This window comes from Cervus elaphus, chromosome 1 (genome assembly GCF_910594005.1).
Source record: "Cervus elaphus chromosome 1, mCerEla1.1, whole genome shotgun sequence".
Taxonomy (NCBI): domain Eukaryota; kingdom Metazoa; phylum Chordata; class Mammalia; order Artiodactyla; family Cervidae; genus Cervus; species Cervus elaphus.
This window is the reverse complement of record NC_057815.1, coordinates 43555976-43568316: the sequence shown is the minus strand read 5'-3', so window position 1 is coordinate 43568316 and position 12341 is coordinate 43555976. Positions and strand designations below refer to the sequence as shown.

At 57.6% G+C, this 12341-nt stretch overlaps 2 protein-coding genes across 3 annotated transcripts; both read left to right on the top strand.

The window, feature by feature from the left end:
* The first annotated feature begins 3283 nt into the window (after positions 1-3283).
* Positions 3284-8800, top strand: LOC122693456 (membrane frizzled-related protein). Of its 2 annotated transcripts, XM_043900954.1 has the most exons (13): positions 3284-3507; positions 3630-3732; positions 3850-3963; positions 4082-4243; positions 4379-4592; positions 5027-5157; positions 5284-5409; positions 5629-5705; positions 6062-6210; positions 6727-6857; positions 6985-7107; positions 7847-7974; positions 8064-8800. In XM_043900954.1, the coding sequence occupies exons 1-13, from the start codon at positions 3454-3456 to the stop codon at positions 8286-8288; spliced, it is 1737 nt and encodes a 578-aa protein (XP_043756889.1). In that variant the 5' UTR covers positions 3284-3453; the 3' UTR covers positions 8289-8800. The 2 variants fall into 2 exon arrangements, with proteins under 2 accessions (XP_043756889.1, XP_043756895.1); XM_043900960.1 differs by lacking the exon at positions 7847-7974.
* A 201-nt stretch (positions 8801-9001) lies between these two features.
* Positions 9002-10978, top strand: C1QTNF5 (C1q and TNF related 5). Its single transcript, XM_043900969.1, has 3 exons — positions 9002-9189; positions 9470-9726; positions 10073-10978. The coding sequence occupies exons 2-3, from the start codon at positions 9513-9515 to the stop codon at positions 10588-10590; spliced, it is 732 nt and encodes a 243-aa protein (XP_043756904.1). The 5' UTR covers positions 9002-9189; positions 9470-9512; the 3' UTR covers positions 10591-10978.
* The last annotated feature ends 1363 nt before the right edge of the window (positions 10979-12341 follow it).

Here is a 12341-nt window from a genome sequence, read left to right as displayed (position 1 = left end):
CCTGGCTGCCTCCCCCTTGCCTCCTTGCTACCACTTCCCCACAAACAGGGACTGTTCTGAGACCTGGTTCTGACCAAGCCACTCCCTGCTTAAAATGGGTCACAACCCAGACTCCTGAGGCCCACAGTGCTAAGCAGCCCCTCCTTTCTGGAATCCCTACCCAACCCCCAAGTTTTACCTATTAGAATCTTTTACAGTCCTCTCACTTTTTTCCAATTAAAAAAATTTTTATTTGGCTATACCAGGTCCTAGTTGCAGCATGTGGGATCTAGTTCCCTGACCTGGACTAGAACCCAGGCCCCCTGGAATCTTATCCACTGAACCACCAGGGAAGTCCCTCAACTCTCTAACTTTAGACTAAATGTCCACCTCTTCCAAGAAGTCTCCCTGCCTGTTATAGCTATCAATATTTTCCATGTTAAAATTTGAAAGGAATATAAATACTTATTAATTTTTAAATAAAATTTTAAAATAACAGAAAACCTTTTACATGCTAACATAAGTAACATTTTCTTTCTTTTTTTGGCTGCACCACACAGTTTGTGGAATCTTAGTTCTGTGACCAGGGATTAAACCACCTGATCGAACCAGTGACCCCCTGCAGTGGAAGAACACATTCCTAACCGCTAGGCTGCCAGGGAATTCCCTTAAATTTTTATTTTTAATTAATTTATTTATTTATTTAAGTTCTACTACTTTATTGCTACCAACTCAACTCCCTCCACCCTCGAGCACACATGCTCAGTCATGTAACCCCATGGACTGCAGCCCGTCAGGCTCCTCTGTCCATGGACTTTTCCAGGCAAGAATACTGGAGTGGGTTGTTAAATTTTTTTTTTAAACTACATTTTCCAAAACAAAAATAACTTAGGAAGAAGGATAGTATTTACATTTTTGCAAATCTCATTAACACCTGGCTGGATTCTCACCTGCTTCACATCAGGCAGCCTGAGCTGTATGCTCAGGAATGAAAGAGAGATGGACATATAATGCCTGTGTTATTTATGGACAATAGTTTTGACCTTTTAAACCCTCTAAAAGCAGTCCAGCCTTAGGACCCAGGAAAGCCTTCTCCCCTAGACAAAAGTGCCCCAGAGCCCTCCTTTGGGTGAATGGAGAGGAGCTGGGAACTTCCCTGGTGGTCCAGAGGCTAAGATTCTGAGCTTCCAGTGCAAGGGTCCAGGTTGGATCCCCGGTCAGGGAACGAGATCCCACATGCCTCAGCCAAAGCGACTGCATGTGTCAACGAAGATCAAAGATATAGTGCAACTAAGACCTGGCGCAGCCAAATAAATATTTTTTAAAAAATAAAAAGAGAGACACAGACTTAAGAAAACAAACTTATGCTTTCCAGGGGGAAGGGGTGGTTAGCGAGTTTGGGATGAACTGGTACACACTGCTATATTTTAAATGGATAACCTATGAGGACCTACTGTATAGCACAATTCTGCTCAATGTTCTGTGGCAGCCTGCACGGGAGAGGGATTGGGAGGAGAGTGGATACATGTATGTGTATGTCTAAGTCCCTGTGCTGTTCACTGGGAACTATCACACTGTTAACTGGCTAAGGTGGTGGTGAAAAGTCGCTCAGTCGTGTCCGACTCTTTGCGACCCCATGGCCTGTAGCCTACCATGGGATGTAGCCTTCCTCCATGGGATTTTCCAGGCAAGAGTACTGGAGTGGGTTGCCATTTCCTTCTCCAGGAGATCTTCCCAACCCAGGGATTGAACCCAGGTCTCCCGCATTGTAGGCTTTACCACTTTACCGTCTGAGCCACCAGGGAAGTCTCCGATACAAAAATGCTTTTGGTGTTTAAAAAATTAAAATTTAAAAAAATTAAAATAAATAAAAAGAGAGAGAGGAGCTGAATGTGTGCATGTGAGGAGAGCTGCCTCAGGATCACAGACTCAGTCTCCCCTCTTCTCTCCCCACTGGGTTCCTCACTTAGTTCCCATCTGTCACAAGCCTGCCTTGGGCCAGTGTAGAGGCACAGAGGTGTGTCTGAGAAAATGTGTGTTTGGGATTTTCCCAGTTCAGGGTTCAATGCCTGTCTCGGTATCTCACCAGCTGTGTGAACTTGAGGAAGTTACTGAACCTCTCTGAGCCGTAGGCCATCATTTGTAAAAGGATTATGCAGTTTCACAGTGATTCAAGGAGAGAAACTGCACTTAGGATTTCTCACCCAGGGCTAGTATGTAACAGACATTCTACAAACAGTAGAAAAAAAATATGCTGCTCCCCCACCTCCTGCCCTGCCCGACTCAGCCAGAGCATGGCCGAGTCAAAACAGATTACAATCCCTTTCCAGTCTCCCTGCGGACAGCTGCGCCAGGCGGGGATTTTCCAGGAGAACTTCGCTCCTGGAGAGAGAGACATGGAGTGATGTAGTTTGCAGAAGGCAGATTTTCTATCCTGCAACAGCAGATGGCACCACCCACCAGAATTCACAGCCCATCTGAAGGGCCTGCCCTGACCCTGCCCAAGGCCTCAGGCACCTTCTCCTCCTCTGTCCTTTCTCCTGCAGCCTGAAGTGGCCTAGGAAGAAGCAGCCAACCCCTCAAGTTCACAAGCAACCCCTACACACCATGTCCTGCCCACACCATGTTCTTGTCCCTGGGCACCCAGGTGCTTTAGGGGGACTTTCAAAGACCCAGCTTGGGTAATGCCTCAGTCACCCTGATGCCAAGAAGCAGTTGTTGTTTAGTCGCTAAATTGTTGTCTGACTCTGCGACCCCATGGACTGAAGCCCACCAGGCTCCTCTGTCCATGGGATTTCCCAGGCAAGAATACTGGAGTGGGTTACCACTTCCTTCACCAGGGGATCTTCCCCACCCAGGAACTGAACTCCTGTCTCCTGCATTGGCAGGCAGATTCTTTACCCCTGAGCCACCTGGGAAGCCTAGAAGGAGCAGAAGGCCGCTGTTTTTGTCCGAGGCCCTCAGGACTCACAGGCTTTGAAGCTGTCAAGTCCTCATACCTGGCTTTGAAGGCTCCCTCATGCTTACAAAACTGCCCCACTGCCCCCCTTTCCTCCCAGCACTCACTCAACACCTCAGTGAGGTTAAGAAAGGGGGTGACCAGCTCCCCATCACAGCCCACACAAAGCACCCAGCTTCCTCTGCAGGGTGCCCTCAGCCATGGCCTGTGCCTTTAAGGACTGCTGCTGTGTGCCAGGGTCTCGACTTCAGCATCCTCAGCTGAGTTGGATTAAGGGACCGTTCCATGCCCTTGCGAATTCCTTCTGGCTGTTGTCCCTTCCCCCACACGGAGACGGAATAGCCAGCAGCCTGAGCCAGTCTGCCTAAGGCAGCAGGAGAGCTGGTCTAGCCCAACTGCCCGCAGCCTCAGGGAGCAGAGGCTGCCCCTTGAGAGGGGGACTGGGGCAGGAAGTGGGCTCTTTAGGGCCTTGTGCCATCGCAGGGACTCCAGAAAGCCATGCAGAGCCTAGAGCCATGAAGGACTGCTCAGATATCGTCCTCTGTGTGGAGACGACAGAGCTGAGCAAGGTAGGGTCACCAGGGCCACTCCCGCAAGACCCAGACGCCTGCCCAGGGCTGCCGTGCCCCGTGATCAGACCTGCCAAGGCAGCACTGCCACCGGCCCTCAGCCCTCAAATCTCTCCCTCCAGACTGAGTTCTGCAATCCTGCTTTCGAGCCTGAATCAGGGCCACCCTGCCCCCTCCCCGCCCTCCGGGAGGACGCCAACTGCAGCATCCGAGCTCCCTGGCATGGTAACCATCTCAGGGGGTGACCCGGGGGTAGGACAAGAAAGGCCTGGCAGCTGAGGGTGGTAGGTGAGGGACGCCCAAGGGAGAGGGTTCTCAAAACCCCGCCCTGCCTGTCCCCAGGTCGGCATCCCCGACGGCTGCAGCCGGACTGCCGCTTCTCCTGGCTGTGTGTCCTTCTGCTGGCCGGCCTGCTGCTCCTGCTGCTCGGGCTGCTGGTGGCCATCATCCTGGCCCGTAAGTCCCCAGGGCCTGCTGGAAGAAGGGCTTTAGGATGAGACTCCATGAGCTCTACTGCCCATGCCCCCAAGGGATCCAGAGCCTCTGAGCCCCTCCCCCATCTTGTCACCTCCAGAATTGCAGGCTACAGCCCCCCCCGGGGCCACCTACCATCCACTGCCTTCCCGAGGCCTCGCCACCATTGACACCACCCCTGCCACCTCCACCACCACCTCCCAGGCAACTGGGACCCCGAGAGGGCAACCGGAGGTAGGAGTGAGCCTCGCACCCCACTCCGGTGAGTACTCAGGGCTGATCTTCCTGGAGAAGGGCCCAAGATGGCAGGAGGGGGGTGTATAGGAAAAGGCACCTTGAGAAAACAAAAAAACTCTCTCTTCTTTTGACCTCTGAATGCTAACCTCCATCTCTGCAGCCTGTGGGGGCCTCCTTCCTGGCCCAAGGGGCTTCTTCAGCAGCCCCAACTACCCAGACCCTTACCCACCCAACGCCCACTGCGTGTGGCATATCCAGGTGGCCACAGACCATGCAATACAGCTCAAGATCGAAACTCTCAGCACGGAGAGTGTGGCCTCTTGCCTTTTCGATCGCTTGGAAATCTCTCCTGAGCCTGAAGGCCCCCTCCTCAGGTAGGTTCCTCTGTCCCCAGAGATCCCAAGCCCCACTCTCTCACCCCTGTCCTGAACGACTGTCTGGAGGGCAGACCAGGGAGGTGCAGAGGGAAACTCTTGACTGGGAGGAAGAAATGGAGAGACTTGGCCTCTGTGCCCAGCTCTGCCACCATCTTGGTATATGACCTTGGGAAGGTTACTTCCCCTCTCTGACCTTGGCTTCCAAATCTGGAAGCTGGAGCTCCCGCATGTCTTTCCCATGAATCAATGCTTCAAGGATGGACAAGCAGGTGCCAGGGAGGTCACGGCTCTGCTGGGAAGAAACGGAACCTTTTTCAACACATCGTCCCCAGGATGGGGCTTCAAGAAAGAGGACCACAGAGCCCAGGCAGGCTCCACTCCTGCTGGCCCTGAGCTCTGAGCCACCTCACCCCCAATCTGGCTTCTTGCAGAGTATGTGGGAGGGTGCCTCCCCCCACACTCAACACCAATGCCAGCCGCCTCCGGGTGGCCTTCGTCTCTGACAGCAGTGTGGAAGGATCTGGCTTCCATGCCTGGTACCAGGCTGTGGCCCCTGGACATGGTGAGTGTTCTCCCGCCAAATGCCCAGCTACCCATCAACCGGCCACTTTCCTCCCCTCCAACCGCTCCCAGCCCTGCAAAAGGGGTAGAGCTCTAGAGGGTTCTGAATCCAGATGCCTACCCCCAGGGAGCTGTGCCCACGAGGAGTTCCCCTGTGACCAGTTCGTCTGCTTGCTGCGTGACTCCGTGTGTGACGGCTTTGCCAACTGTGCTGATGGCAGTGATGAGACCAACTGCAGTGCCAAGTTTTCAGGTACAGGTCCGATCAACCTCGGGGCGGGTACTGTCTGATCCAAGTGCAGGCTGGACCCCCCCCGGCCTGGCCCAGATCCAAGCCTGCCTGGTCATCCTTCTGGCCCAGAACTTGTTTCCCATGGGCACAGCCAAGACTCTGCTGCTGTCACTGCCGGGCCTACTGGCCAAAGGCACAGATCCTGGTAAACTCATGAGCCTCCCCCTCTCCTCTCTACAGGGTGTGGGGGGAACCTGACTGGGCTTGAGGGCACTTTCTCTGCTCCCAGCTACCTGCAGCAGTACCCTCACCAACAGGTAAGCCAGCCAGCACTCCATGGGGAGGGCAGTGGGGCACACGTGGGCACACCTGAGCATCGGGGTTGGTGCGATTGAGAACAGCATGGCAGATACTCCTTGTACCTGGACAGACCAGAGATCAAGCAGACAGGAAGGGGACATTACTAAATGCTTACTAGGCACCAGCTCCCATGCTGGGTAAGCTTATCTGAGACCAGCAAGTTAAAGGCCCTTCCACGAATGATGATGAGAGTGGTGTGAACCAAGCACCCCCCACCTGCACCCGGGGAATGCCCGTCTGGAGCTCAGCCTGGGGACCCCGACTGGGACAGGAGAAGGAACCCATAAATTACCCCACCTGTGCCTTCCCTCAGCTTTGCACCTGGCATATCTCGGTGCCTGCTGGACATGGCATCGAACTGCTCTTCCACAACTTCAGCCTGGAAGCTCAGGACGAGTGCAAGTCTGACTACGTGGAGGTGTACGAGGCCCGCAGCTCAGGGGCCCTCAGTCTCCTGGACAGGTATAGGGCAGAGCCACGGGAGGAGCCAAGAATACACCCCCGCCTCCACCGCCTGACGTCAAGGCTGCCCACAAATTACCACACCCATTCAGTAGCTTCGGTGTCCTCTTTTGCACCAAGCTGGAGGTCTCCTCACTGTCACGCTTTTTTTAAAAAGCCTTGTCCTTCCGCACCTTTGTACCTGTCCCTCTTGCCTTGACTCCTTACATTGCTCCTCCAGGAAGCCCTCCCCGGGCCTCTCCCACTCCCAGTTCTCCTGGGTCCGTGTCCACTTCCCCCAGAACCTTCACTAATTTTCCCCAGGTTGAAGTGGCTCAAGTTCAAGCAGTGTGTCTAGTCCTTTGTCTACTGAACACGGGTGTCTTCCTCCCATGAGTCAATGACTATGCCTCCCATCCCCTCTGGCATCGTCCAGAGCACCTGGCTCCCCCCACCCACCCCGGGCCTGCAGGAGGCCTCGCGCATGCTCGCTCAGCCAGGCGGCCCGATGCCAGGACCGCTGCCTGCTCTGGACAGGTTCTGCGGAGCAGAGCCGCCCCCGCGTCTCGTCTCCTCGTACCACCAGCTGGCAGTGCTCTTTAGGACAGACCATGGCTTCAGCGTTGGGGGCTTCTCAGCCACCTATCGGGCCCTCAATGCCACAGAGAGTAGGTGGCCCTGGGCACTTGGGTGTGGGCAGTAGGGGCGCCTCCAGAAGAATGGGGAAGGGGTCTAGACCCTGGTCTGGGCACAGTGAAGGCCATGGGGATTCAGACATGTCCCCCGTGCCTGCAGGCCCCTGTAGGCCCGGAGAGTTCCCCTGCCAGGATGGAGGGTGTAAGAGTCTGCAGTGGATGTGCAGCACGTGGCGAGACTGCGCCGATGACAACTGCAGCAGCCCCTTGTTCCCAACCCCAGGTGAGGAGCCTGCCCCAGGGCACTGTGGGCAGGGCTGGCAGACCTGGGAAGGCTGGGTGCCCATCCAGAGAAACCCACGGGCACGTGTCTCAGTAGTTACCCCATCCTTCCTGATGGGGGCTGGGGGCCCCCTATTCAGACTCTGAACAACTTCACCAAATCCTGAAGGGATTCTCCCCCAGCCATGGCAACAGTATTTAGAGTTACCCCCAAAGCAAATGGGAATCTGGAGACGATGGTTGGGGCTTCAAGAACCAGTCTGGCCTTTGCCACACAGAGAGGTCCACCTCACAGATGTGGATGAGCCCAGGGGAATTCCTTCCAGATGGCTAGTGGTTCTGCCAATGTTGGTGACCCTTGCTTCCCGAGATCACAGAGGTGCCTGCATGATGCCTGGGGCTGGCGAAAGATGCTTGGAGTAGGCTCCCGAGAACAGGAACCCTTGTCATGTATATAAGGCACCTCTCCGTGTTAGCTCCTTTGATTCTCACAATGGCAACCCACTCCAGGATCTTGCCTGGAGAATTCCGTGGACAGAGGAGGCTGGCGGGCTACAGTCCATGGAGTCGCAGAGTCAGACACGACTGAGCGACTGACACTTTCACTTTCTTTCCATATTACCTCCTTTGGTTCTCACAACAAGCCCCATCTGACCCATGAAGGGTGATTAGGTGACTTGTCCCCAGTCACACAGGCAGGGAGTGCTCCCCAGGGTGACCCTCCCCTCCCCTCCCTGCAGAGCTGGCCTGTGAGCCTGTCCAGGTGGAGATGTGCGTCGGTCTGAGCTACAACACCACGGCCTTCCCTAACATCTGGGTGGGCATGACCACCCAGGAAGAGGTGGTGGAGGTCCTCAGAGGTTACAAGGTGCTCCAGGCAGAGATAAGGAGGAGCCCCCAGGAAGGGAGGGAAACTGGGGAGCTGGGTGCCTGAGGGCTCCCCTCTTCCTTCCACAGAGCCTGACAAGCCTGCCCTGCTACCAGAATTTCCGGAGGCTCCTTTGCGGGCTGCTGGTGCCCCACTGCACCCCACTAGGCAGCGTCCTTCCCCCTTGCCGCTCTGTCTGCCAGGAGGCAGAGCACCAGTGCCAGTCTGGCCTGGCGCTATTGGGCACCCCCTGGCCCTTCAACTGCAACAGGCTGCCTGAGGCAGCTGGCCTGGAGGCTTGTGCCCAGCCCTGATCCTGAGGCGGGGCCCTTGCCCTCTGTTACACACCCTCTTTTGCCCATCAGGGTGGGCAGGCAAGGGGGCAAGGGAAGGGGCCCAGCATGGAACTCTGCCCATCCCCCTCACCTCGGGGTCCTCCCAGGGAGGGGAAGAGGAGTCCTCAGTGCCGCTAGTGGAGCCCTCCCACCTTCCCACATCCTCGCCTATGCCTTTACTTTCCCCAGCTGCTGCAAACAGCTGGCCTGACTCCACGCTGTACCACTGACAATCTGGAGCCCTTCCCACCCAAGGGTCTGACCTTGACTTCCTGTTTTCTGCCTTCCCCATCTCCCATCTGGTTTTTCAGGCTCTCTACCACCCGCCTTCTGACATTTTCATTTATTCAACAGAAAATGTCATCTAGAGTCTAGTTACGTGGCAGGGCCTGTTCTGAGCCCTGGCCATCCAGTTGTCTACTGCTGCTCTAGAACCCTCCACCCTCAGTTTTCAGCTTCTATTTCTCCTGGATTTATCCTTGGTCTCTGTCACAGCATCATCTCTGCTTCCAGCTCCTTGGAGCTATGGATGCTCTGAGCGTCTGTCTCTCACAGTTCTGCCTCTCTGTGTCCGCCTCAAACCTCTCCCTCCTCTCTCCCCCAAACTTTGGCCGGCCGCCGCGCGACACCACGAGTTATTTCCCTGCTATTTCCCGGCCTGGGCTCTTGGCCCCCGAGCAACTGGTTTCCTCTTGGAGTCTGGGAGGAGCACCGCGGAGCCGGCAAGGAACGAACAGGACCAGGGAGACACCGGGGGCAGGGGGAGCCTGGCTGGAGCGAAGCGCAGGGAAGGCAGCGCTGGGGTCACCTGGAGGGTCTGGATTAGCGAGAGCCCCGAAGGCCACGGAGACAGCGAGCAGCCCCCGGCGCCGGGAGGGGCGTGAGTGGGGCGGGGAGATGGGGCTGGGGGAGGGGACTGTGGGAAAGACTGGGCGCCGGCCGGGGCTGGAGGAGGAGGGAGGTCCGGTCTGTCCTTCCCTCGGCGCGGGGCTTTAGAGGTTCCCGGGTGTAGGGACCCCTCTTCTTCTTCCCCACGCGGCCACTCAGCCTCGCTCAGGGACACGGCAGTGGGGTGGGGACCGAGCCGACCGCGCCGGGAGTGGGGACCGAGACAGGTCCCAGGATTCTTGGTCCCGACTCCCGTCCTGCCCTGCCCACAGACGACCAGAGGCCCGCGGCGTCCGGGCTCCGCGTGCCAGCGCCATGAGGCCGCTCCTCGCCCTGCTGCTCCTGGGCCTGGCGACCGGCTCGGCCCCTCTGGACGACAACAAGATCCCCAGCCTGTGCCCGGGGCAACCGGGCCTCCCCGGCACGCCGGGCCACCACGGCAGCCAGGGCCTGCCGGGCCGCGACGGCCGCGACGGCCGCGATGGCACGCCGGGGGCTCCGGGAGAGAAAGGCGAGGGCGGGAGGCCGGGTAAGCGGCGCCTCGGCGGCGATCGGTGGGGACGTCCCAGTGAGCGCGGCCGGGCTCTTGCCCGCGGGGTCCCGAGCTAGCGGTTCACGCCAGGGGGCGCCGCTCCCGTCCCCGCCCGACCCCGTCGGCTCCGGGAGCGCGCAGAGGAGTGACTCAGCGGGGGAGCCGGAACCCCTGGGACCCTCAGATCCGCCCCAAGCCCTGCAGGAAGAGGGGATGGAGGCCCTGGGGCGCAGGGCGGCCCCAGCCGGGAAGGGGCGCCTGGGAGGCTGAGGGAGGGTGCGGGAGGACCGCGGCGGGCGCACCCTAACCGCTCTGCTTCCCCCCCCCCCCCCCCAACCCGCAGGCCTCCCGGGGCCGCGTGGGGAGCCCGGGCCGCGAGGAGAGGCGGGACCCATGGGGGCAACCGGGCCGGCGGGCGAATGCTCGGTACCTCCGCGCTCCGCCTTCAGCGCTAAGCGCTCTGAGAGCCGGGTGCCCCCGCCATCGGACGCGCCCCTACCCTTCGACCGCGTGCTGGTGAACGAGCAGGGACATTACGACGCCGTCACCGGCAAGTTCACCTGCCAGGTGCCCGGGGTCTACTACTTTGCCGTCCACGCCACCGTCTACCGGGCTAGTCTGCAGTTTGATCTGGTCAAGAACGGCGAGTCTATCGCCTCTTTCTTCCAGTTCTTCGGGGGGTGGCCCAAGCCAGCCTCGCTCTCCGGGGGCGCCATGGTGAGGCTGGAGCCTGAAGACCAGGTGTGGGTACAGGTGGGCGTGGGGGATTATATTGGCATCTATGCCAGCATCAAGACAGACAGCACCTTCTCTGGATTTCTAGTGTATTCTGACTGGCACAGCTCCCCTGTCTTCGCTTGATGCCCACTGGGAAGTGAGCTCATGCTCTCTCACTCCTAAGGGAGGAGGGAGTGACACCGACGGCCCCATCACCTGGGAGGGCTGGCCCCCCTGGAATGTCCTGAATGACTGCAGAGGTGGGGTGGGGGCCTCTCTGTTCTGCTGCCGGCAGGGAATGGGGATCAAGGCTGAGATCAGGGCTGGCAGCATGGGGCAGTAGCTGGATTTCTGCCCTAGATCAAAGGAGTTCACTGTTCTGGCAGGTTTAATTCCCCCCAGTTGCTCTGGCCCGGGACCCCGAGGTGCGGTGCTCGCTTCCTGGTCCTCTGTCTCTCTGGGTCTTCCCTCATCCCTCCTGCTCCTGGGCCCTTTTTCTCAGAGATCATTCAATAAATCTAATAAAACCCTCCTGCTGGCTTCAGTCTTTCTTTACTGGTGGAAATGCTTTGATTCCAAGAATGGGGAGACATGGGAGAAGGGTGGAGGGAGAGGGTGCTCAGGCAGAAGGGAGGGCTCTGAGGCTGGATGGAGCTATGGACCAAGAGATACAGAAAACAGGCCCAGGTGATGAAGAGGCCGGTCCACGGAGCTGCTCCCCAAGCGGTGTAGGTTGTGAACAGGAGCGCCCTGCTGGGGATGGTGTCCTGGTGGGGGACTCCGGCCACCCAAGAAGGCACAGCTTTTTCTAACTCAAAGATGTCATAAGAACTGGCTGGAGCTTCAACACACACATCCCTGCCCTGACCAACAAAAAGGAGCTTGAGATTTTCACCCATGGCTCCTCTGGCTATGTGCCTGTTTGCTGGATAACTGGAACGCTATTTCTCGGTCCTCGATGCCAGGGGAGTGGAGTGTCCCTGGCTGTCTAGAGATGTCATTTTCGGAGATGGCCACAAGGGGGCGCCCCAGTTCCAGAATGCAGCAGTGACCCCAGCTAGCTTGAGCTGGCTACTAGGGCGATTAGGTAGAGGAAGGGTTTTGAGGTCTCCCAGTAGGATTCCAGATGAGGGTGGGGGATAATGGGGTCATTTGCTCCCAGCTCAGGAAGTTTATCTTCTCTCATAAAATGTTTATCCTCACATTAAACAGAGACTGGAAGGAACTAAGCCTCCCCTTGGTCAGCTCCCCCTCCAGGGTTGGGGGAAGGGAGGCAGAAAAGCCCTTCCTCAGGCCTCTCCACTCCAAGGTGGATGTGGGGAACGCTCCCTCACTGTGTTAGGCCGCGCCACTAAGTCTGAGGCTAGCCGCAGAGCCCCTTCAAGTCTCCCCGCCTTGTCCTGCCCCTAACCCAATGACTAACAAACCCTGGCTTGCCAGGCCCACATCAGCTCAAGCTCTCAACGCAAAAGTGAAGGGGCCTCTCCTCAGCATTTCCTCCTGACCTACCCCTTTTCCCCCTCCCCTCCTTCCAGAAGGCTGTCCCTGGTATTATGCTCCTACATTTAACATATAATTATGGGGTAGTGTCCCGCCCCCCCCCCCCCCCCCCCCCCCCCCCCGCCCCCCGCACCCCTTTGCAGGTCATGTGAGGATTGATATGACCAATGGGGACTGGGCCCATTAAATGAGCTAGAGACAGGCCTCCCAGCTCTCCATGAGGAGGCCCCACAGCTATACTCCAGCCCATCATAGCGCCACTCTCTGCCAAGAGACACAAAGAGAAGCACCAACTCCTTCAGGGATCTCAGGGTAGATTGGACTCCAGGCAGCAGGAGCCACAAGTGCTCTCCTGGAAAGTGTGGCACTAGAGGAAAAACTTGCTCAAAGGGTAA

Coding starts and splice junctions, on each gene's coding strand:
- LOC122693456 (XM_043900954.1), top strand. CDS start 3,454: ATGAAGGACTGCTCAGATATCGTCCTCTGTGTGGAGACGACAGAGCTG. Junction 4,244..4,378: donor GAGCCTCGCACCCCACTCCG/GTGAGTACTCAG, acceptor CCATCTCTGCAG/CCTGTGGGGGCCTCCTTCCT. Junction 4,593..5,026: donor CCTGAAGGCCCCCTCCTCAG/GTAGGTTCCTCT, acceptor GGCTTCTTGCAG/AGTATGTGGGAGGGTGCCTC.
- C1QTNF5 (XM_043900969.1), top strand. CDS start 9,513: ATGAGGCCGCTCCTCGCCCTGCTGCTCCTGGGCCTGGCGACCGGCTCG. Junction 9,727..10,072: donor AGGCGAGGGCGGGAGGCCGG/GTAAGCGGCGCC, acceptor CCCAACCCGCAG/GCCTCCCGGGGCCGCGTGGG.